At 54.7% G+C, this 20,765-nt stretch overlaps 7 protein-coding genes across 7 annotated transcripts; 6 read left to right on the top strand and 1 right to left on the bottom strand.

The window, feature by feature from the left end:
• Positions 1-34: 34 nt before the first annotated feature.
• BDY24DRAFT_412516 (Alpha/Beta hydrolase protein) lies at positions 35-1,172 on the top strand (the record flags this gene model as incomplete). The annotated part of the gene is made up of 4 exons (XM_076643070.1): positions 35-424; positions 516-620; positions 711-816; positions 919-1,172. 4 exons carry the CDS (start codon positions 35-37, stop codon positions 1,170-1,172), a joined length of 855 nt encoding a protein of 284 aa, XP_076499484.1.
• A 1,330-nt stretch (positions 1,173-2,502) lies between these two features.
• On the top strand, positions 2,503-3,810 carry BDY24DRAFT_230247 (uncharacterized protein). The gene is made up of 4 exons (XM_076636630.1): positions 2,503-2,755; positions 2,849-2,921; positions 3,001-3,190; positions 3,325-3,810. The coding sequence occupies exons 1-4, from the start codon at positions 2,606-2,608 to the stop codon at positions 3,746-3,748; spliced, it is 837 nt and encodes a 278-aa protein (XP_076499485.1). The 5' UTR covers positions 2,503-2,605; the 3' UTR covers positions 3,749-3,810.
• Positions 3,811-4,286: 476 nt separating this feature from the next.
• On the top strand, positions 4,287-5,984 carry BDY24DRAFT_379270 (endonuclease V). Its single transcript, XM_076639030.1, has 5 exons — positions 4,287-4,379; positions 4,454-4,751; positions 4,830-5,008; positions 5,083-5,140; positions 5,234-5,984. The coding sequence occupies exons 1-5, from the start codon at positions 4,339-4,341 to the stop codon at positions 5,660-5,662; spliced, it is 1,005 nt and encodes a 334-aa protein (XP_076499486.1). The 5' UTR covers positions 4,287-4,338; the 3' UTR covers positions 5,663-5,984.
• BDY24DRAFT_438843 (uncharacterized protein) lies at positions 5,888-8,724 on the top strand (the record flags this gene model as incomplete). Its single annotated transcript, XM_076644399.1, has 8 exons — positions 5,888-6,050; positions 6,383-6,632; positions 6,732-6,870; positions 6,935-7,109; positions 7,266-7,388; positions 7,518-7,670; positions 7,774-8,088; positions 8,177-8,724. The coding sequence occupies exons 1-8, from the start codon at positions 6,020-6,022 to the stop codon at positions 8,722-8,724; spliced, it is 1,734 nt and encodes a 577-aa protein (XP_076499487.1). The 5' UTR covers positions 5,888-6,019.
• Positions 8,725-9,327: 603 nt separating this feature from the next.
• On the top strand, positions 9,328-11,795 carry BDY24DRAFT_379275 (NADH:flavin oxidoreductase/NADH oxidase family protein). Its single transcript, XM_076639031.1, has 11 exons — positions 9,328-9,519; positions 9,771-9,907; positions 9,991-10,055; positions 10,138-10,305; positions 10,393-10,530; positions 10,610-10,860; positions 10,935-11,011; positions 11,096-11,188; positions 11,267-11,358; positions 11,455-11,506; positions 11,607-11,795. The coding sequence occupies exons 1-11, from the start codon at positions 9,443-9,445 to the stop codon at positions 11,678-11,680; spliced, it is 1,224 nt and encodes a 407-aa protein (XP_076499488.1). The 5' UTR covers positions 9,328-9,442; the 3' UTR covers positions 11,681-11,795.
• Positions 11,796-16,755, bottom strand: BDY24DRAFT_379292 (Zn(II)2Cys6 transcription factor). The gene is made up of 19 exons (XM_076639032.1): positions 16,649-16,755; positions 16,374-16,564; positions 16,273-16,313; positions 16,047-16,125; positions 15,600-15,923; positions 15,361-15,511; positions 14,841-15,265; positions 14,704-14,747; positions 14,404-14,599; positions 14,042-14,279; positions 13,895-13,928; positions 13,647-13,781; positions 13,546-13,564; positions 13,277-13,460; positions 13,181-13,198; positions 13,032-13,100; positions 12,848-12,961; positions 12,490-12,729; positions 11,796-12,386 (listed from the first exon to the last, which is right to left on the bottom strand). Exons 2-19 carry the CDS (start codon positions 16,484-16,486, stop codon positions 11,952-11,954), a joined length of 2,859 nt encoding a protein of 952 aa, XP_076499489.1. The 5' UTR covers positions 16,487-16,564; positions 16,649-16,755; the 3' UTR covers positions 11,796-11,951.
• Positions 16,756-18,082: 1,327 nt separating this feature from the next.
• Positions 18,083-20,755, top strand: BDY24DRAFT_379301 (uncharacterized protein). Its single transcript, XM_076639033.1, has 3 exons — positions 18,083-18,125; positions 18,196-18,435; positions 18,522-20,755. Coding segments are annotated over exons 1-3 (2,349 nt in total). The 5' UTR covers positions 18,083-18,123; the 3' UTR covers positions 20,629-20,755.
• Positions 20,756-20,765: the final 10 nt, after the last annotated feature.

Here is a 20,765-nt window from a genome sequence, read left to right on the forward strand (position 1 = left end):
CCACCCTCCCCAACTCTTCTTCTCTCCTTGTTCCATGACTCTTACTCCCCACCTAGGACTCCAGTACCCTCCTCCTCCTTCTACTCTTCGACATGCTCGCCACAACGTCGACATCTACCTTCCGACTTCGAGTCCCACCAAGGGTTTGATCGTCTTCGTTCCAGGTGGCGCTTGGATTAGTTCTTCCTCCCTCGACGAGACTTTGGATCAGCTTCCTTCGCTCTTCCCTCAAGATTACGCTCTCGCCATCGTCAACTACCGGCTCAGCCGTCAAAGGGGAGAAGAGGAGCTTGCGATCAAGCATCCTTCCCACGTCCTAGACGTTCAAGCAGCTGTAGAGTGGCTCGTCGAAGGAGGAGCTGGAGGACTTTTGGACGAGAAGACGAGAAGCAACGTCTGGATCATGGGGCATTCGGCTGGAGGTGTGAGTACATTCTGGCCTTTCACAGAGGAGGAAGAGGAGGGAGGGAAGGAGGCATCGAGCTCACCAACTTTCCCTCCTTCCTTCTTTGCAGCATATCATCGCTCAGCTCCTCCTCGAAACGCCTTCCATCACACCTCTACCTGACTCGGTACGCTCCAGGATCAAGGGATACATGTTCTCTGAACCTATCGCCGACGTTCGTCCCATCTTTTTTCCTGCTCATCGCCAGCCGTCGGCGCTGACCTTCTTTCCCTTTCTGCGTCTTGTTCTTCCGCCTCGCCTGCAGATCGACAGCCTCGTCGAAGAATACCCCGACTACCTGACCTGGTTCATCTCAGCAGCTTTCGGTCCTCCCCCTTACCTTTCAGCGTCTCCTGCCAACGAAAAATCTCGTGAGTTTGAGCCGCGACGCGTCGTCGCAAAATCGAAACTCACTTTCCTTCTTCGCTGCTGTTTCTGTCCCTCTCTTCTTCTCAACATCACCCTCTCTCCAGCGTTCACTCTCCCCACCATCTACCAAACCAACCCGCCCTCAGTCCTCATCTCCAGCTCTCCAAAAGACGAGCTCATCTCGTCCCGTCAGCCCCTCGAGCTCAAGGCTCGACTCGAGGGACTAGGCTTCAAGGATACTCTCAGATACGAGGGAGACTGGCTAGGGAAGAACGGCGAGGAGGGAAATCATGATCAGCTGTTGAAGAGCGAGTCGTTTGGGAGGTTGGTGAAGGATTGGGTGAAGGAGGAGCTCTGAGCTGGTGCGTTAGCTCGTCAGTATCACTCTAGTTTCTCTTTCTGCTCGTTCTGGTGCTTCTATTGAAAGTTTCCTCGTTGCTCTTTCGTTTGCCAGCAGGATGGTCCCTTTCTCAGCGTCGCGTTTTCCCTCTCTCCGTTGTTTGGTCTCTCAGCTTCGGCCATATACACTCCTTCGCACGATCCGGATTCGTAGGTCATAGGAGTCTTACAGTAACGATATGATATCGACGATTAAATGACCCAAATGAGAGAGGAGGAAGACCTAGGACAGAGAGACGTCTCGCCGCGACTCGAGTGTCATGTCGTTTTTCTTTTGGGTGAGCTCGAGGTGCCCTTCTTCTCTCTCTGGAGAGTCAATTTATGAGATCATCGATGTAGCATCTGGCTTGATTCTCGATCTCCAAAGCTGCGATCTGTGAAAATTGCGGCGTCGTGTCGAGGGAAGGGAGCAGACGACCTTCGTTTGGGTGAGCTCGATTTCCTCGCACCAAACAGCCATCCCCTCCCTGCCTCTTCCCTTCCTTCTCCCTCCTCCCTTGAGCCTTCTACTCCCTTGCTCCCTTTCTGTGTAGATCCGTACCCCTTTCGAGAAGAAGGATCTCCATCACCTTGATAATCAAGCTCTCGGGCTTTAGGCGATTCAGTTCCTCCGCGCCCGTCTCCCTCCGTCGTTGCTTGAGATCGTCCTCCCTCCTCGATGCTCAGGATCGAGAACGAAATACTGATAAATCTGAACTTCGTTCTCTTGCCTTTTGGCCACCAACCACCATCATCTTACTCACTGAGAAGAACCTCCAAAACGATCGCTCGCATCAGCTCTCCTCCTTGCCTTCTTCCATCAGCTCGAGCTCACCATCTCCTCCTTCCCTCCTCCCTTTCCCTCCCTCCTTCGCTCGGTCAACCCACCCACATCTGTTTAAAAGTCTCTACCACCTACAACTCCACGATGCAGTCCACCTCCCTCGAATTCGATCCGAACCACCCTCTTGCCTCCTTCCCTCCCCTCGTCCCCTTTCCTCCCCTTCGTTCCCCTCTCCGACCTCCCTCCAAGCTACCAGTCATCCGCTGCTCCCTTCCAACACCTCCCACAACTCCCAAGTCTCTTCTCAACACCCCAGCACTCAATCAAGTCAAACCTCTCCCTTCTAGTCCTCCTCGAGAAGCAGAACGAGCTTCCGAGCCAAACCGAGGATCGCTCGAAGTCGACGATCGTGCGACGATGGACGAGCTGATGGGCTTGCCATGCTCAAAGGAACACTGCAGTGAGTACTGACTCTCCCTTTCTTCCCATACACTTCGAAAGGGATGCGATTCGGAAGGAGGGAGAGGTGCTGGATGGGAAAAAGCTGAGGCCAAACAATCGAAGCTCGAGCTCAACCAAACCCCTCCTTCCTCCTTTCTTCCTTTCTCCTTTTTTTCCTTCGATCAGAAATGGCAGCACAGGTCATCGGACTCATCGTTCCTGCCGTCCCCTCGGACTCGGACGTCTCTATCGTCGACAGGATCACAGCTGAGGAGGAACAGGCCGACGTCCTCGCCGACGCCCTCCTTGTTTGGTGCGGCCGTCTCTCTCCCCATCCTGTGAGTTCTTCAGCTTCTATGCCTCGAAAGGATCCAGCAGACCCAAGGAACGTTCTGACCCCCTCTCCCTTTGGTACGGTTGCTTGGGAACAGCTCTGCTCCCTGATTTCGACCGTCATCCTCCTCGAGCGTCTCTTCTCCCTCTATCCCAAGATCGCGGATGCTGGTGAGTTTCCTTCGATCTTTGTAGCCTTCTTCTGTCGATCGAAATTCTCGCTGACCTGTCTTCTTTTCTGTCCTCTCAGTCGTCAGCTCAGACACCTTCCTTCGCTTGACGTTCGCGTCCTTCCTCATCTCCATCAAGCAAATCTCCGAGAGTTCGTACATGAACTCCTCGCTCGTCCCCTACACGCCTTGGACCCTCCCGAACATCAACGTCATGGAAAAGGAGATGCTGGGATGCCTCCGCTTCGACGTCTTCATCTCGACTACCCAGTGAGTTCCCCGGGTCTCTCTCTTCATTCAAACCCTTTCTCTCCGTCTCCTCTTCCATCTCCTTTTTCTTCCCTCGAGTTGTCGAAGCGAAGTGCTGATCGATTTCCCCTTCTCTCCCCTTGTATCGGTTTCAGATTCCTCCACCGAGCGAGTGGGTTCTGGGATCGTCATCTCCTCCTCCGTTCGACGCGTCCTTCCTCCCCTCCGACGGATCTCTTCTTTACCGATCCCTTCAGCGCCTCCACTTCCAACGCAACCACTACTGCCTCTCCGGCCGCTCTGTCTTCTTCCACCTTGAATGGGAACCTCTTTCTTACCCAACGACGTCCGGGTGTGAAGGAGAGAAGGTGGAAGGGTGGGCTCGTTCGATCTTGTAGCGAGATGGGATCGAGGTTGACCGACGTTGCAAGGGAGGAGGAGACTGTTTGGAGAGACGGGAGGTTGGAGAGGAGTGGGAGCTGGGGTCGAGCTCGATCTTCACCTGGGTCGAAGAGGGGAGGGAAGTCGAAGAAGGAAGAGGGAGAGGTCGTTGGAGGTGCGGTTTCGACTAGGAGGTGAGTTTACCACTTCCCTCGTCTCGCTCGAGCCCTCCCTCTCGCCCTCATCACGACAACTGACGCCTATCTCCCTGTTCTTCTTTGTTCTCGATTACCCAGGGAGTCCATTTAGCTTCAGCATCAACATCAAACAAACTTCTCCTCCCTCGGAATCAACCACCCAACTCGCTTCGACTCCTTCGTCTCTTCCTCTCGCTCCGTCCGTATCGTCCCACACGCATGTTCCGCTGCCTTTTTGTCACTCTCTTTGTACTTTACTCGCTTCGTTCTCTAGCTCCTCAGCATGTTTCACTCCAGCTTTTTTCTTCGCTCGCTCGCTCGCACGTCAACCCATCGCTTTCTCCTGTGTTTTCTCCTCTCGCCTAATCTACCCTCTTCGATATCATATCTCTCATATCACCTTAGCTTATACGCTTGCTCTAATATAACCACGCGTTTCTCTTCCCTCGATTGAAAGGTTGAGAAAGATCTTCCCTCGATTGAAAGGTTGAGAAAGACGCGTGCGTCGGTGAGGCCATGAGCCAGCTTGAAAGAAGAGGCCCTCCTTCAGTTTGTTTCCCTCCCGACTTCGATGGACGACCGAGCGAGGCTATGTCGATCTCGAGAGAAGATGTCCTCGACAGATGGACAGAGTGAGCTCAGATCCCCATCCTCGATGTCCTTGAAAACCTTCCACTGACCTGTTTTCTCGTACGTTTTCGTTCAGGAAACAAACCTCGATTCGAACGAAGCTCACCTTTCTCGACCCTCCTCCTTCCTCCTCCAGCTTCACCGTCTCCTCCTCTGCTACTGCGACTCCAATTCCATTGACGAGCGCTCAAAAGGAGTATGATTATCCCCTCACTCGATTGGACAGACCCGAGGATATCGTCGTAGAAGGATTGAGGACTATCGGAGGGGTGGACATCTCCTTCCTCCCTCCCTCCTCCTCCCCGACGTTGGACGAGGAACAGCTCCAAGAGGGAGTAGCTACCATCGTTGTTCTTTCGTTCCCGTTTCTTGAGGTCAGTCTCATCCTTATCTTCATCTCCGAACCCTTCTGAGACCTACAAAGCTGATCTTTCGTCTCCTTTCAACGCCAGGTCCTCCACACTCTCTCCCACCGAATCGAGCTCTCGCAACCCTACATCTCGTCCTTCCTCGCTTTCAGGGAGGCTCCGCCCCTGCTCGAGCTTATCGCTGGACTTAAGAAGGAGTTGGAGTCGAAGGGGAAGTTGGAAGACTTTCCTCAGGTGTTGTTCGTCGATGGGAACGGAAGATTGTGAGAGGCTCTCGCTCTTCTCGCTCGTCGTCCTTTCCCAGTCTCTCGCTGATGCCTGCTTTTTTATTCTCCAGGCACGAAAGGGAGTGTGGCCTCGCATGTGTCCTAGGCCTCGAGCTTGGGATCCCAACGGTTCGTCTCTTCTCTGATCTCGTCCGTCGCGTCTTCGTCCCGTTCCCGAACTCACACTCTCCCTCCCCTCTTCTCTCCTCCTGCTCCCTTCAGATCGGCATCTCCAAAAAGCCCTACCTCTTTCCCTCCTCACCCCTCTCTCTCTCCTCTCTCTCCAACCCTCCTCACTGGCGGTCCTCCCCTAAATCCATCACCACAACGATCAAAACGCATCTTCGGCAACGAGGAGGTTGGTTCGGACTCTTCCCCCGACCTCCTCCTTCATCAGAAACGCCCTTCGAGTACTCGACCGAAATGCCAGACTATCTCGGAGCCGCTCTCATCTCTTCAAACACCTCCCTCGCGCCCATCTTCGTTTCCTCGGGCCATCGGATCTCGCTGGAAACGAGCGTTCGACTGACGGTGGCGTGCTCGAGAACGAAGATTCCTGAGCCGGTGAGGAGGGCCGATTTGGAGGGGAGGGAGGAGGTGAGGAGGTGGGTTGGGGAGAGGGACGGGGAGGGGGTTGTGAGGGAGAGGTGAGACGACGCGAGGTCGGGAGCGCTTAGAAGAGGTTTGGTTCGTCTTTGGAAGTAGAGGAAGTAGAAATTTGGGTGTCCGTTGTATTGTTACCATTTGCTTCATATTTTCAGTCCGAACAAGAGTGTTCTTGCTTATAGAGACTCGGAAGAAGACATCGTTTTCGGTCTTCAGACTCAAATCCAGCCCTGCTCTCTTCCGCCTCGCCCTTCCCTCGAGACGAGTTGACCTCAACGTCGACCCCTTCCTTCCTTCCCTTCCTTCTCAAGCGCCATCCCCCTCTCCTTCCGCCTCTCCAACAAGCTCGCAGAAGTCCCCTCCCTCCACCTTCATCAGCTTTAAAACCTTCTTGTGCTCAGGATGGCGAAACCGGCACGCAAGACGTCCATCAGTGAGTTTGAGCTCCTTCTTCCCTTTCTTTCTTTCTCCCTTTGCTCCTAGGACGCGCCTGTCTTTGTCTCCCCCTGCCCTCCTCCTTCGCTCCATCCACCCATCCATCCATCCATCCGAGGAAGAAGCCCTCGTTCGCTGCTTCGAGCTCTTTGGATGGCGTTGCAACGGAGGGAAAAGGGCTCGGAATCGGAAGGAGACGTTCTCTCTGGAGCTCTCCTGCTTGAGTTGAGCTCAACTCTCAGCTCGCTCCTTCTCGTCTATACATTCCTCCGTTCGTTCGTTACTTCTTTCTTCAAACTAACCTCCATTTCCTTCCTCTCCCACTTGCAGGCGACTCCTCCCCCTCCGCTTCTTCCTCCGCTCTCCCTCCTCCTCCTCCTCCTTCGTCCGCGTCCAAAGGGAAACGCAAGAGAGAGAGGGAATCCATCGGAGGAGCAGGAGAGAATCACCAGAAACACAACCATCCTCACAACCATCTCGGAGCCGTTCAGGATGGACAAGAGGACCAGGAGGAGCCCGTGGACGAGAGCGAAAGGTTGGATGAGCAGACGAGAGCGAAGCTGCTGGTCGTGTTGAAAGCGTGAGTACGAGGGGTTTCTTTCTTCGTAGAGAGAGCTTTATAGCAGAGTGTACAGATCAGCTCACACGTTCTCTTCCTTTTTTGAACCCATCTCTCCAGAATGGACCCAATCCCTTCCGTCCTCACCCTTCGACTCCCCTCCTCCTCCTCCTCCTCCTCCTCGACTCGTCAACCTCCTCCTCGAACCCTGCTGGATCTCATCTCGGCGAATCCCATCCCTACCCCATCTCTCGTTCATGTCAGTAGCACCAGCTTTCTTGTCTTCCCTTCAACCGTCGAGCTGACGTCCACACCTCCTCCAGGCCTTCCTCGACTCCCTCTCCCCTCCTTCAACCTCCTTACCAGCAACCACCTTCCATCAAGACAACACCTCCAAAGTGCTCACTCGAGAGCAACAGGTTCAGAGGTTCACCGAGAGCGTGAGGCACGTCGTGGATGGGTTGGGAAGAGGGAGGAGAGGGAAGGGAGTTGATTATGGTGAGCTTTGGTTTCTCCTTCCCTCGCTCCCTCCCTGAGCTTGTTTAAGCAGTAGCCTCCTTCTTCATTGCGTTTCCTCCGAAGCTTCGGAAGAGAGGAGAGCCCATACTGACTGCCTTGCCTTCGTTTCTTCATGGTCGTCTTCCTGGGGAACAGAACCTCCAAGAAAGGTCGCCCTGTACCAGAAACTCCCTTCCTTCGGCGTCCCTCCGAACATGGGAGGAGGAGGAACGTTCTTCACGAGTGCTATCGAGACGGAGGAGGACATTATGGATGCGGGTGAGTTTGAACCCAGAATCGCCCTGTCCTTTCTGTCCTTCCCTCGTCGCCGAGTTCGAGCTCAAGCTGACGACCCTCCTCCTCCTCCTTCGCGTCGACCTTCACGCTCGTCTTTCGCGTGTTGTTCAGGAAACGCCGAACTTATCGAGATCCACGAACCCACGGATTCCTTCTCTCGCTCTTGGGAATCGGAACCTCGATTGGGACAGAACTCGAAAGCGAGACCTCGACGACCTTTCCGACACCGACAGCCTGGCAGCTTGAATCCTCACGTGAAACCTGGTGCGTTTCCGTCCTTTTCTGCGTCTCTGCTACTCGCCGACGAGGTTGTGGCTTTCGATTGACTCGATTCTGCCTTCGTTTTTTTTTGTTCCTCCGCTCTCAGTCGAATTCATCACCCAACCCTCCCTCTTCTCCTCCTTCGCACCGTCCTACGACTCCTCCGACTCCACCATCTCGGTCTACCAGTCGGCTCGACTGGTCCAATCCCAGCAGGCTCTCGAGTCCGGAAAGGAATCGCTCGTGGAGTCGCTTTCGTCGTCGAACAAGAAGCGAAGGGTCGAGCAGAGCGAGGCATCGGTGGTGGACGTGGAGGATCTGTTGGAGAAGAACTGGACTCGGGTCAGGAGGCTGGAGGAGCTGCAGAGGTTGAGAGTTTTGGAAGGAGATTCGAAACCTTCGGACGAGGAGAATGCACTTGGTGAGTCTTTCGTTTCGGTCGCGTCGCTTTCTTGGTTCGTTCCTTCGTTCGAGCTCACCCTTCCTCTCTCCTTTCCTTCCCTCAAAAGCCTCGTCCCTTCAATCCTCTCTCATCCAACTCGTCGCCCTCCGTCCCACCATCCTCACCTCCTCCTCAACAACCTCAACAACCCCCCACCCAGCTCTCCTCCCCTCCCCTTCCACCCTCCTCTCCCTCCACGCCTCCTCTCTCCTCGCCCAATCCAATCCCGCCTACCAAGGAACCCTTGAACGCTCCAAAGCCTACGCCCTCAAGGACAACGCTACCCTCAAGCTCTTCAACCGTCCAGCTCCCATCGCTCCTTCGGCGCTTCCTCCTCCTTCGTTCCACCAACGACCTCAACAGCAGCAGCAGCCCATCTTTGGAACCGGATCTTCCACCGTCAACCACGGAGGAGCTAGACCTGGGTTGCCTCATCAACCAAAGTCGAACGGGAACAGTGGAACGGCCAGTCCGAGGCAGTTCGTTCCGACGTCGAGACCTTCGACGCTTGGGTGGGCGACGGGGGCGGCGGCGGGTACGAAGGGAGCGGTGGCGCCCGTCGGAGTGTTGCAGTGGGCGAAGACGACGCCGGGGGCGCCGGGGGTGGGGAGGTAGAAGTAGAAGGGAGGATGGGATGGGAAGGGGGGGGGGGGTGTTTTGCTTTTGCGTGATCGTTTCGTTCTTTCTTCTCTTTCTTGTCCGCCTCCCTAGTAGGTAGGGATGCCTCACACCGATCTATAGTCTACGCAAATACTCTCTCTTTTCGTTTTGTGATATCAAACCTCGTTCCAGCGTCCGAACGAACGAAACGAGAGGAAGAGAGGCAAGACGCGTCTCTCTCGCCTCCCTCCTTCGAGCGGTCTTTCTCCTTCACTGTCGCTAGATTCGCTAGGGAGGCTTTTTTCATCGTCCTCCTTCGCTCAGGATCTTATCCAGCTCCCAAGACCTCATAACAACACAACCCTAACACGAAGGCTCTTCACTGGGTCTCGATTGTCTCGCTTAGAGTGAGAGAGAGAGAGGAAACCAACAAGAAGCGAGTCGATTCGAACTCAGATCCCATCAGTCCGCCTGACTGTCCTCTGATGGCGAAACCCCATCAGATTTTCACATCAGACCACTTTTTGCTCATGGCCGACAAGTAAACTTTCTGGAACCTTTCGAAAGCCGATTTTCAGCCGAGGCCTGCCATAGTCATGCTCGGTAATCCACTGACCAAACAACTCTTCTTCCCTCCACTTTCCACCGGTGCCACTTTCGACTTCGACCCTTTCCCTCTTTTCTCTTCCCAACCACGACCTCAACTCCCTTTTCAATCCACACAATCTCAGCCATGCCTTCTCAAGTCTCTCCCACCATCCTTGCTTCTCCCTTGAAGTTCCCTATCTCCGGCAAGGTTGCTCCTAACAGGTTCGTCCGTTTTCTCGAGCTCAACATTCCGCTCCTTCCTTCTTCGTCTTTCCGCTTCCTCTGCCTCGCCATGGTCGTCGGAGATCAACTGGTTTATCCATGTAGATCTGTAGGGGTGTGTGGAGAGCCCTGGAACTTTTCTTAGTTTCCAAGAAGCAGGTCTAGGGCAAGACGAGGGCTCGTATCGGAGGGACGAACGGATGACGAACTCGAGTTGACTTTCCCCTGCTTCCTTTGAACTTTTTCTTCAGGTTCCTCAAGTCTGCTATGACTGAGAGGCTGTGTACCTACGACCAGGATAATCACGACCTTCGAGGAAAGCCTACTCCTGAATACATCGAGCTCTACGAGCAATGGGGTAAGGGAGCTATCGGAATCATCGTTCTTGGTAAGTCCGCTCTCTCCTCCTTCTTTCTACGAGCTTCAACTCGCAAGCTCATCCTCCGGTTTTCACGTTCACTTCATCCTCAGGCAACCTTCCCGTTGATAGGACTGCTCTCGAGGCCAAGAAGAACGCGATCATCGACAAGCGATCCGTGAGTTTGACTCCCCTTCCTCTCCTTTGACGACGCGTCGCTCATCGTTTCTCCCCCTTATGCTCGTCTCGTTTCGAATCAGTCCTGGGATCCTGTGGAGGCTTTCAAGCCTGTTATCGCTGCTTCCAAGCGACACGGGTCTCTCGTGATTGGGCAGCTCACTCACGGAGGACGACAGACCCCTTCCGACATCAACCCCCATCCCGTCTCTTCCTCGGATATCCAGAACCCCGATGGTATGGGAATGACCGTGAGTACATTTAGTCTCTATCTTCTATCTCTTCCTTCGCCCCGTCGTGGAAGTTTGAGCTCACCTCTTCCTTTCCTCTCTTCTCAGTTCGCCAAACCTCGTCCTATGACCCTCGCTGAGATCGACGACTTGGTTGACTCTTTCGCCTTCGCTGCCGAGGTTCTTTACAAAGCTGGAGCGGACGGAGCTCAGCTTCACGCTGCTCACGGTTACCTGCTTTCTCAGGTTCGTTCTCCAGCTCTCTCCAATCGACGCGTCTTCTTCAACTCACCACGCCCCTGCGTCTTCCCTGTTCCCTCTTCAGTTCCTTTCCGGTCGAGTCAACAAGCGAACCGATAACTACGGAGGATCGCTCGAGAACAGGTCGAGGATCGTCTTCCGAATCTTCGAGGAGATCAAGCGACGTGTGCCAGCCAACGACTTCCTTCTTTCCATCAAGATGAACTCTGCCGATTTCGCTGAGGGAGGATTCACCGACGAGGAGTCCGCGAAGATTGCCATCATGCTTGAGGCTGCTGGTGTCGAGCTTATTGAGCTTTCTGGTGGAACGTACGAGTGAGTTCGATTCGCGTCTCCTTCTATCTTCCTCCTCTTCCCTCGCTGATCAAACCTCTCTTTCGTTGCATCAGGAGTGGCGCTTTCTCGCACAAGAAGGACTCCACTATCAAGAGGGAAGCTTTCTTCATCGAGTTCGCCGACCGAATCCGTTCGTTCGCTTCCCTTTGTCGTTCTTGTTTTTCTCTCTCTCGCTCCGTTTCGCTGACCTTTGTATTCTTCGTCTTTATTCCAGGACCTACTCTCAAGACTGCTAAGCTCGCCGTCACTGGTGGTTTCAGGTCCGTGGGCCCAATGGAGGAGGCTTTGGCTGAGAAGAGCTGCGACTGTATGTTCTTGCACCCTTCTTCATCTTTCCGTTCTTTTTCGATCTTCGATCCTTACTGACCTCTGGCCGTTCTCGCAGTCATCGGTCTTGCTCGACCTCTCACCGCCGATCCCTTCTTTTGCAAGGATATCATCTCCGGAGCTCAGCTCCACGCGGCCGAAAACAAGGTCGTGAGTGCTCGATTCGACCACCCTGCGACGACGCGACGCGTCTCTCCCTTTCCGACCAAGATCTGATCATGCTTTCCCCCTTCGTCATTTCCACAGAACCCTTCGATGCAGACTGCTACTTCCGTTTACCAGATCAAGACCATCGCCAGTGAGTTTCGCCGCACCTCCGCTTCGAACGAAATGTCGCTGATCGGTATCTCCTTGAACGGTATCTCCTCTGTTCCTCCTCTCTTCTTCCTTTCCCTCAGCCGGAAAGCCCATTCCCGATCTCTCGATCCAGGAGGTCGCTGATTCGACTCTCCAGGCTGCTCTCTCGGGTTAAACTTCGTCGTCTCAGGACTGTTTTGTTGAGGGACTTTTGCGTGGATTCAGTCGACTTTAGATGTCGCTCAGAAGTTGGAAATATCTATAGCTGGTTAGAAATATGTTTCGGGTATCTATTTCTCGTGGTACATCGAAACTGGCAAGACGAACGACGAAGACGAAGACGAAGGCTCAGGTTGAACGGGACGGCTGGAACGCGTCACTTTCTCTCCGCCCAACTCGTCAAGGTCATGAAAGAGACAAACAAAGACATAAAGAGACAGGCCAGACTACAGAAGACCGTTCTCGTACTGCAGCAAGCCAGACAACTCGAAGTCTTCCAAACCCTCGAAAAGCGCGGACTGGTCAAACGAGGGCTGACCTCCTCCGTTCCCTCCTCCACCACCACCTCCGCCCTGTCCCCCAAACACACTCGACGGCCCAGAAAATCCCGGATGGTAAGGATGGGGAGACCAAGTCCCTCCCTGAGCGCCCATCCCTCCGAGAGGTCCCATGAAGGACGGAAGGTGAGGTTGGTTGTGGATGAGCTGCTGTTGCTGCAGGTACTGTTGCTGATGATGAGGATAAACCATTGGGGAGGAGTAGCCTTGAGAAGAGGATCCGGCTTGTTGCTGATAGGACGTGGAATGGGTAGTGGGAGGAGGACGAGGAGGAGTGGGTTGGTGAATCGGCGGTGAGGAGACGGGAGTGGATTTTCGAAGGGCCTGACGGTGGAGGAATCAAGGAAAGGAGATGGTCCAGGGTTCGTCAGTGAGGAGAAGGTGGGGAGAGTGGAGACGCGGCCGAAGGAAGGAAGGTCCAGCTCACCTTGATGGCTTTCTCGAGCTCTACTTCTCCCGTGGCCTTCCTCTTGAGACTTCCAGGTCCGTTGACTCCTCCATGCTTTCGAAGCTGCTCTTCGAGGAAGGCCGTAAGTACTCGAACTCCCTTTTCGGCGATGGTGGAGTGAGAGCGCAAAGACCGGAAGATTTCGATGGCGTCGACGACGAGTCGAAGCGGTTCCTCGCCGTGGTTGTTCTCGGTAGATGTATGCGAGAATTCGAGGATCTGAGCAGTTGAAAGGGGGAAGAAGGAATGATAGTCAGATACACTTATCGGCGACCTTTGCCTTCCCGGTCTCTTCTCGTCCTTCCCGTCCTCCCCTCTCCTTCCCGTCTCTTCTCACCAAAATGACGGCAGCAGCAACAGAATGAGTAAGGTTCGTCCACGTTTTCCTAAACTCTTCCAACTGGCACTCTCGGAGAACTTGAAGGATTCGGCAGGCTTGAAGAACGCAGGCCTGAAGCGAAAAAGGTTCGAGTCAGCACAACGCGTCCAACGAGGGGAAGGATCGACAGAATCGACCTCACATCTCGAGACTTTTGGAATTTTGGATCGCTGAATGCCCTTCCGAGGTATGGGCGATGAAGGATGATGATCTGAGATAAATGGGTGCGAGTGAGGCGAAAGAAAGAAGATCAGCGGCGCGTCGATTTTGAAAGCTCGCACTCGAACTAACCTTGTGAGCAGCAGAGATCTGGTAGAGGAAGAGCGAGCATTAAAGCTTGGTCAGCGACGCAGCTTCCGAGAGTCAAGTAAGAGGGCTATAGCTCACCAAGAAAGTCTTTGATTGCCATTCGAGCCAAGGGGGTGCGTTGGAAGGAAGAGGATTCGGTCGACCGTCGTTAGACCACTGCATCCAAGACGGAGCGTTCTGAAGGATTTCGGCAGTTTCTGCATCGGCTTGAAGGATGAGAGAGTACGGGACGATTTTGGTAGCGTGGAAGCCGTCAAAGAGCCTGAGCAAAGGGAAAGGGAGAGGAGAAAGAAGGTCAGATCGTCCGGCGTCGTTAGCCTCATGTGGAAGATCGAGTATCGACTGACTTGTGGACTTGAACAGCGACTGAAGGAAGAGGGTTTGATTCTTGTCAGCTTCGATCATCGGGAACGAGTGCGACGAGAAGTGAACAACGCGACGAGCTCACGTTTTAGGAGTTGACCAGTGTGGGAGTCCAGAGTCGGAACCTCGATGGAGAGGGATCTGAGCGTCGAGGGGTCAAGGAGACTGTCGTCGGTGCAGTGAAGAGGAACGGCGGTGTTGAATTGAGCGGCAGAGATGACTGATGGAAACATGAAGGACGAAAATCAGCTCGACAGCTCCCTCCCTCGAAAGCGTCCGTCCTCTCTCGCTCCTACAAGATCTTCGATCCTGTTCAAGTCTGTTACGACGTACCAGAGGTTCTGTTGAAGGGCAAATGCAACCAGTCCTGTTGAAATCGACCGCAGCCAACGAAACGGATCAGCGTCGCGTCGAGGTCCAAGTCGAAAAAAAAAATCTCGATCCTCATCCGCCTCCCTCTCTTGAGGAACTGAAACTCACCTGAGCCACCAGCTGATACCATATCCTCTTGCACATCTCTCTCAAGACCAAAGCATTCGGATCCATCGGCGAGAGAGTCATTCCCTCCGCTGCTGGGTAGCTGTCCTCTCCGAGCCAATTGATCTGTAAAGCTTGAGCGATTCGAATCCCGACAGCGGCAGCAGAGAGATACCAGTCGCCACGTCCGAGATGGTTCGCAGGAGAGACGAGAACGAGGAGGGTTTGGGTTGAATAGAGTCTTCGAGTCGTCGAAGGTGATGGGCGAGGACGAGAGAGAAAAGAGAGAGAACGACGCGTCAGATCGTGCGTAAAGTCTTCATTCGGTTCGAGGGGAGAGTAAGGGGAAATGTTGAGGGACTTACGAGTGAGTAGACATCCACTGAGCCTCCGTCAGGGCAGACACACTCCCGTCGAAGAACCTCGCGACGAGAGCTTGTATGTTCTCCCCTGGGAAGATCTTTTGAGATTCGGCGACGGGCATATGATGGAGGGAGGAGGCGAGAACTGCGAAGTAGAGGGCGAGCCAGTTCCTGTTGACCTCAACCTCTCCGGTCGCACCTGCGCGGCGGGAAGGAGGAAAGAAGAGGGACGCGTCAGGTCTGGTTCTCGACGTTGGTTTTTCTCCTCTCTTGCCACCTCCGAGATCAGAAACGCAAGCTCACCTTCTTCCCAAAAGATCTCACACTCAGCGGCGAGCGTAGCAGGCCTGAGCGACAAAATGAGGAGAACGAAAAGTTAGCAAAGCGGCGTTTTCACATCTCTATCTTTTTCTTCCCTCGTTCGAGCGAGATCAACTCACCAATAACCACAGTGTATCCACGCGACCATCTCCATCTCGTACTGCACAAGCCTTCTTCCGGCTGCTTCCGAAGGGATCTTCGACATGGCTCCTCGACGTGGTGGTACCTCCTTCGTCGAGGAAGACGGAGTAGACGGGGAGGGAGCGGTAGCGTCCTTTTGAGAGATGAGTCGAGGAGGGAAGGGAAGAAGAGGTTGAGCAAGATTTGGGAGCTGCGACTGGGCTTGTTGTTGCTGCTGCTGAGGCTGATGGCGACGTGGAGGAGGAGGGTAGGATGGGGTGGAGTTAGGATGAGGTTGAGGATGCTCGTCCGGAACAAAGGACGCTGAGCTTGAGCCTGAAGCTGCCGAGGAAGATGAAGCGTCGGAGAGTCGTCGTTGGGAAGTTGAAGCATGGTGAGGTTCCGAGTGTCGTGGATAGTCGTTCTGTGAAAGAAAAGAGGAGGAGAGAAAGACGCGTCAAGGCTGCCTTCGAGTCCCATCCTCTCGAACGTCCTTCGCCTTCGTCTTCTCGAACTCACCTGGTTCATCCTCGCCGATCCTTCTCCAGAGTTCTCGTTCCAGTGCACCATCTCCTCGTCTCCATCGTCTCCCGAGGAAGGGCGCGTCTGCTGAAGAGCGCCTCCGACCAACGCTCCCGTCGTTTTCCCTCGACTTCGACCCATGGCAAGGCTGTAAGAGAGCGAACAGAAGTCAGACTGAGCTCTACGTCTATGCCAGCTGACGGTACTGGATATGGGAAAGGAAGCCGACGACTCACAGCTCCAGCACACTCGCCGCTTCACCAAGCTCGTCATGAGCTGCCTCCTCCTCTCCTGCATCTCCTACCATTCCTCCTTCCTCCCCAGCCGAGAAATCTCGTCCCGCTCCTATCCCTCTACCAGCTTCCATCTTCCCAAAACTACTCGGAAGCTGCGTCCCTCCTCCTCCACTTGTTCGAAGGCTTTCAAGCTGGGACGCGAGCTGAGCGACGAGGTTTTCGAGCGTGTTGATTCGATGTTCCTGGCGATTCGACGTTTGAGTGGTGACTAGTCTGAGCTGCTTCACTTCTTGTTGAGCTGTCTGGGCGATAGCACGAGTTGATCTGCGGAAGAGGAGAGGGAGAGAGAGAAGGTCGAACGGAGGGAGGGAGGGAGGGAGGGAGGGAGAGACGAGCTCGGTCAGCTACGACAACGTTTTCAGAGCCCTCTGGCAAATTTGAGCTCACATAGTGACGGGCTTGACGGTGACTTCGATCCTACACTCTGAGGATTTGCCTCGTTTCACACAGTTACCGCAGGGTGCTCCTGGAGGCGAGAGAAAGAGGGAAGGACGGGAGGAAGAAAGTGAGCTCTCCCTTCTTTTGGCTGGGACTGTTCATCCGCCTCTCCCTCTCTCTTCCCACTAGTAGGCTCGGACTACTTGAGCTCTCTCTTCAATCCTTCAAGACTCACCCTTGTCGCACCTGGTTTTCCGCCTGGTACATTCGGTACAGCTGGAGAGGAAACGAAGTCAGCCAGGAAGTGGACGAGAGGAGGGCTGAGCTTTTGCTGACCTCTGAGGCTGACGTTGAGATTTTCTCGGCAACGCTTCTCCTTCCTCGTCACTCCCAAACGACATCGTAGACGATCCACCAGTTTTGTGGGAAGGTCCAGCTGTAGGAGGCATCCGAGAAGGGAAGAGAAAGGAGGAGGGAGGAGGAAGGGAAGAGGGAGGGAAGGAGGAGTAGGCCTTCAAGGGACTCGACTGGAAGAAGAAGACGAAAGAGAGTAAAGGAAAGGTCAGAATCTGCTTCGGAGTGATAAGATCTAGAAACGTTCGGTCACTGACTCGCGTGGGATCTTCTCGAGTACTCTGAGTGGTCGTTCGGAGTCAACAGTGAAGCTCGTCCGAAAAGGGGAGGGCGAAAGGGTCCCGGCGTCTTTCTTTCCTTTGCCCCTCATCTCCTTTTCCACCTACACTTACTTAGCAAGCCGGAGAAAATGTCGTTCCCAGGACCCTCAGAAACGAGGAAAGCTCTGTGAGTAAGTCGTTCGAAGAAGAGAGCGAGGCAAAATCGTCGAGCCAACAAGCTGATCCTTACGCCTCCCTCCGACCTCTCTCCCTCCTTCACTGCTTCGTTCTACTGCAGCCTCCCAAAGCTCGCTACCAAACCCTGGATCCTCCCACCTCCACCTAACTCACGCTTACACCGTCGAAACTATACGGCATGCAGTCGAGAACGGAGTTGGTGCGATTGAGCATGGGAACCTTGCGGATGAGGAGTGTTTGGAAATGTGAGCTCACCTCGTTCTCCTTGCTCCCTTCTCGTTCCCCAATCTCATTCCCACTCTCTTCCCCTCTCTTCCGATTCAATTTCAGGATGGCCTCCAAGGGAATCTTTCTTACTCCGACTCTTGCTTGCTACGGAATCATGGTTCGGCCTCCGTTACAGGACTTTCTGTCGGCGGAGGGAAAAACCAAAAATCTCCAGGTGATGAAGAGAGGTCTGGACGAGTTGGTGATGGCTGAGAAAGTTGGGGTAGTGGTCTGCTAGTGATTCGTCCCCCTTCCGTCGCAGGAGAACATCGAGCGACTGACTCCTTGCTGACCGACGCGTCGTCTCACAGCGGACCCGACCTCCTCGCATCGGTTCGTCCATCTTCTTCTTCTCTTCCTCCTTATAAGCACCCATCTGACCTATAGCACGTCCTTCTCTTTGTTTTCAGATGCACACTCTACAGACTGAAGGTGAGACGCTCGTCTTTTTTCACCACGACGCGGAACACTCGACTGATCGTCTCGCCTTTCCTCGTTTCTCAGAGTTCACCATCCGAGCCGAAGTTCTCTCATCACCTCAGATCCTTCGACATGCAACTACCAACGCTGGTAAGCTCATCTTCGCTCTTTTCTGCTTTGAACTCTCGCTGATCCCTGTCGTTCCCATCTCACAAAAGCCAAACTGCTTCGCCAGGTCGGCAAGATCGGAACCCTCGCTCCAGGTGCTTTTGCAGATCTAATCGTACTGAAGGAGAATCCTCTGGTGGATATCCGAGTGCTGGATCGACCTGGGAAGTATCTCCTGGGAGTGATGAAGGGAGGGAGGGTTGGAAGGGGACCGAGCGAGTGGTTGAAGGGAGATTTTCACTTTTTTAGCTACCCCATGACCATTCCCTCTTTGATTAAATGTTCGTCTTCAAAAATCTTCGCCGTCGTCAAGGGCAGCGTGTTCGCCTGCGTGATGCTGCGTTGACTTCGAGGGGGAGGGAACAACTCAAACGACGAGGATCGAATAAACGCTCACTCGCCCTCCTTAAGGACTCAAGATGTGAGTAAGATCCATCTCTCTTTGTAGTCGGCCTTCTCGCTGACCATTTTCTTCTTGTTCACTCCTACAGGGCTCCTCCTCCCGACCTTCCTGCTTCGGGCTCCCTTCAAGCTCGTCTGGCCGCCCTAGACCGGGCATCCTCCTCGTCTTCTTCGTCCCGCGAGTACACTGGAGGATCTCTCAAGGACAAGATTGCAAGATACGACGTTCAAGGAGCTCCTCTGATTCCAAAATCTGCCTTCGGGACTGGGTTGGGAGTCGAGGGAGGAAGGGAAGCTCAACGAGGTCTGGTCGGTAATCGCATTCCCTCGTTCGTCCCTTCCCTTTTTTTTTGGCTTTTCACTTCTTGAGCTCGGAAAGCTGAGCTCGTCTATGCATCTCGTCTCGACCTTTTAGAGCTGGCAGAGGAGGTTTCGGCGTGACTCCTGGATCTTCCACCTCCCGTTCCTCCTCCCAAGCTCGCTCCATCTCCAACTCCTCCTCCCACGCGCTCCCCTCCTCGTCAACCACGGGAAACAACTCGGGTCCTTTCTCGACAGGTCGTCAATCTCCAGCCCTTCGCTCCTCCATGGAGTCTTCATCCAACAACTCCAACGAACGCTCAACCGGCGAGCTCTCTCCCATCACCTCCCCTTCCCCTTCGCCTTCCTCTCCAGCACCCAACACCACCAACGCTCTCCCTCCCTCCTTCCTCGCTGCAACCCTCCCAGGAGCTTCAAGAGGAGACGGAGACGACGACACCATCTCCAGATCACCCTCGGTCCTCGTCAATCCTCCAGGTTCAACAACTTCCTTGAGCTCTTTGACCTCGAACGTCAGCGTCGCTTCCTCCTACCAAATCGAGGCTCAACAGCCACCCTACACGGAAGTTCAAGCAGCCGAGGACGATGGAGAGGCTACGGAGGACGAAGAGGACAGAGGCATCAGGTCGTCGTCTCCCGTCGGAAGCCTCTTCGTCGAGCCTGGGTCGAAAGCACCATCAACAGTCGGAGACGACGACGACGAGCAGGAACCCCGAGATATGAACGACGCTCCTCTCACTCCTCGAGCGGAACACTTCAGGGAACTCTCTCTCGCCGACTCGTCGATCGAACCAGCCGACACGACCCTCCAGGATCTCGACGAGGACGTCAAGACTCCTCCAGCCAACGAGGAGCCGCCGTTTTCGCTGGTCGGACTTCAGCTCGACCCAGAGGAGGAACCCGACGTCGAGGATGCCGAGATGGTTCCGGTATTGGAGGAGAAGGAGAGGGAGTTGTTCGAGGAGCAGTTGGAGGAGCTCGCCGGTTCGCCTCAGGTGGAGATCGGAGGAGAGGCAGCCGTGGAGGCGAAGGTTGAGACCTGGGCAGAGGAGGTAGCTGAAGCAGTCGAGACGGAGGAGAAGGTCGAGAAGGTCGAGCAGCCTGAGCCAGTCGTCGTCGAAGCAGAGGAGGTTCTCAAAACGAAGTCGACGCCAAAAGCAGTCCACCAACTCGACGAAGGCGAACCCACTCCTCCAGCTCTTCCTTCCTCCCTACCCGATCTCGACCCCTCCACCACCCTCCCACCCCCTTCGACCGACCTTGAACACTCTCCAGAGGTCGTCCATGAGGTCTTCGAAGTCCCCCAAGCTCCTCTCGAAGGAGAAGTCAACAGCATCGCTCCGACCGACGAGGTCGTCTCTCCTCCCTCCCCGATTCAGGAATCCGCCATCCCCATCGCCGTCGCAGCAGCCTTCGAGCAGGAGAAGTGGGACCGAGGTGTCTCTGAAGACGAGGAGAAGCCGAGCCATCCTGCGTCAGATTTCGAACCAGTCAAGGACGCGGTCGTCGAACAGGAGGAACCGAAGGAGGAGGAAGACGCATCGAAGGTCGACCCAGAAGATCTCGGATCCCCAATCTCCCTCGACGGCGAGCCTTGTACCGAAACCTCAGCTCCTCTTCCTCCTCCCATCACCTCCAACATCCCAGAAGATTTCGAATCGGACGACGACGAACTCTCCTCCCCCATCCCAGGATCCTTCCCCGGCTCTCCAACCCACTCCTCCTTCGCTCGATCTCCATCGAGAAGCAGCTCCCTCGCTCGAGCTTCCTTCACCCTCGAGGAACTCGAAATCGACGCCGACACGGAAGCCCCCTCTCAAGAAGTCGACCTTCCTCCCTCCTCCTCGTCAACTCTCGACGTCGAACCAAACGAAGCCTCACCGCAACCCTCCCCAGCCCTCGACATGTCCTTCATCTCCTCTTTCCCCTTGGTCCCTACCTCCTCTTCCACGGCCACCACGCCCCTACCATCCTCGGATCCTACGGAAGAGCGACCCTCTACACCACCACCTCTCCCAACCTCCTCCTCGATTCCCTTCCCTCACTCGAAAACGCCAGAGCAGTCAGAGATGAAGAGGTCAGCGTCGGTGAGGAGTACCAAGCCTACAAAGTCGCCGCTGGAGTTGGACTCGGATGATGAGGATGTCGCAGCGGCTGGAGATGGGAAGGTGACGTTCATTTCGAGGGAGAGGTACTCGTAGCTTGAACGTGGATGCGTCGGGGTCGTTTTGTTTTTGGATCGTGCCGTCTATCTCTGACTTCCGTGCCTGCGTTCTTTTCTTTTGCTTTCTTTTCACGAGTTGATACGAGATGAACCCTCTTACGCAACTCTCCGTTG

Source organism: Mrakia frigida (genome assembly GCF_051309035.1).
Source record: "Mrakia frigida strain ATCC 22029 unplaced genomic scaffold BDY24scaffold_5, whole genome shotgun sequence".
NCBI lineage: Eukaryota > Fungi > Basidiomycota > Tremellomycetes > Cystofilobasidiales > Mrakiaceae > Mrakia > Mrakia frigida.

Bases quoted from the DNA above. Each gene is read 5' to 3' on its own strand.
- BDY24DRAFT_230247 (XM_076636630.1), top strand. From the start codon at position 2,606: ATGGCAGCACAGGTCATCGGACTCATCGTTCCTGCCGTCCCCTCGGAC. The intron at 2,922-3,000 runs GTGAGTTTCCTT...CTGTCCTCTCAG, and splicing joins TCCCAAGATCGCGGATGCTG to TCGTCAGCTCAGACACCTTC. The intron at 3,191-3,324 runs GTGAGTTCCCCG...TATCGGTTTCAG, and splicing joins GTCTTCATCTCGACTACCCA to ATTCCTCCACCGAGCGAGTG.
- BDY24DRAFT_379270 (XM_076639030.1), top strand. From the start codon at position 4,339: ATGTCGATCTCGAGAGAAGATGTCCTCGACAGATGGACAGA. The intron at 5,009-5,082 runs GTGAGAGGCTCT...TTTATTCTCCAG, and splicing joins GTCGATGGGAACGGAAGATT to GCACGAAAGGGAGTGTGGCC. The intron at 5,141-5,233 runs GTTCGTCTCTTC...TGCTCCCTTCAG, and splicing joins TCGAGCTTGGGATCCCAACG to ATCGGCATCTCCAAAAAGCC.
- BDY24DRAFT_379292 (XM_076639032.1), bottom strand. From the start codon at position 16,486: ATGCCTCCTACAGCTGGACCTTCCCACAAAACTGGTGGATCGTCTACG. The intron at 16,314-16,373 runs GTCAGCAAAAGC...TTTCCTCTCCAG, and splicing joins TCTCAACGTCAGCCTCAGAG to CTGTACCGAATGTACCAGGC. The intron at 13,929-14,041 runs GTGAGTTTCAGT...CGATTTCAACAG, and splicing joins GGTATCAGCTGGTGGCTCAG to GACTGGTTGCATTTGCCCTT.
- BDY24DRAFT_379301 (XM_076639033.1), top strand. The intron at 18,436-18,521 runs GTTCGTCCCTTC...TCGACCTTTTAG, and splicing joins GTCGGTAATCGCATTCCCTC to AGCTGGCAGAGGAGGTTTCG.
- BDY24DRAFT_379275 (XM_076639031.1), top strand. From the start codon at position 9,443: ATGCCTTCTCAAGTCTCTCCCACCATCCTTGCTTCTCCCTTGAAGTTC. The intron at 9,908-9,990 runs GTAAGTCCGCTC...CTTCATCCTCAG, and splicing joins TATCGGAATCATCGTTCTTG to GCAACCTTCCCGTTGATAGG. The intron at 11,507-11,606 runs GTGAGTTTCGCC...CCTTTCCCTCAG, and splicing joins CCAGATCAAGACCATCGCCA to CCGGAAAGCCCATTCCCGAT.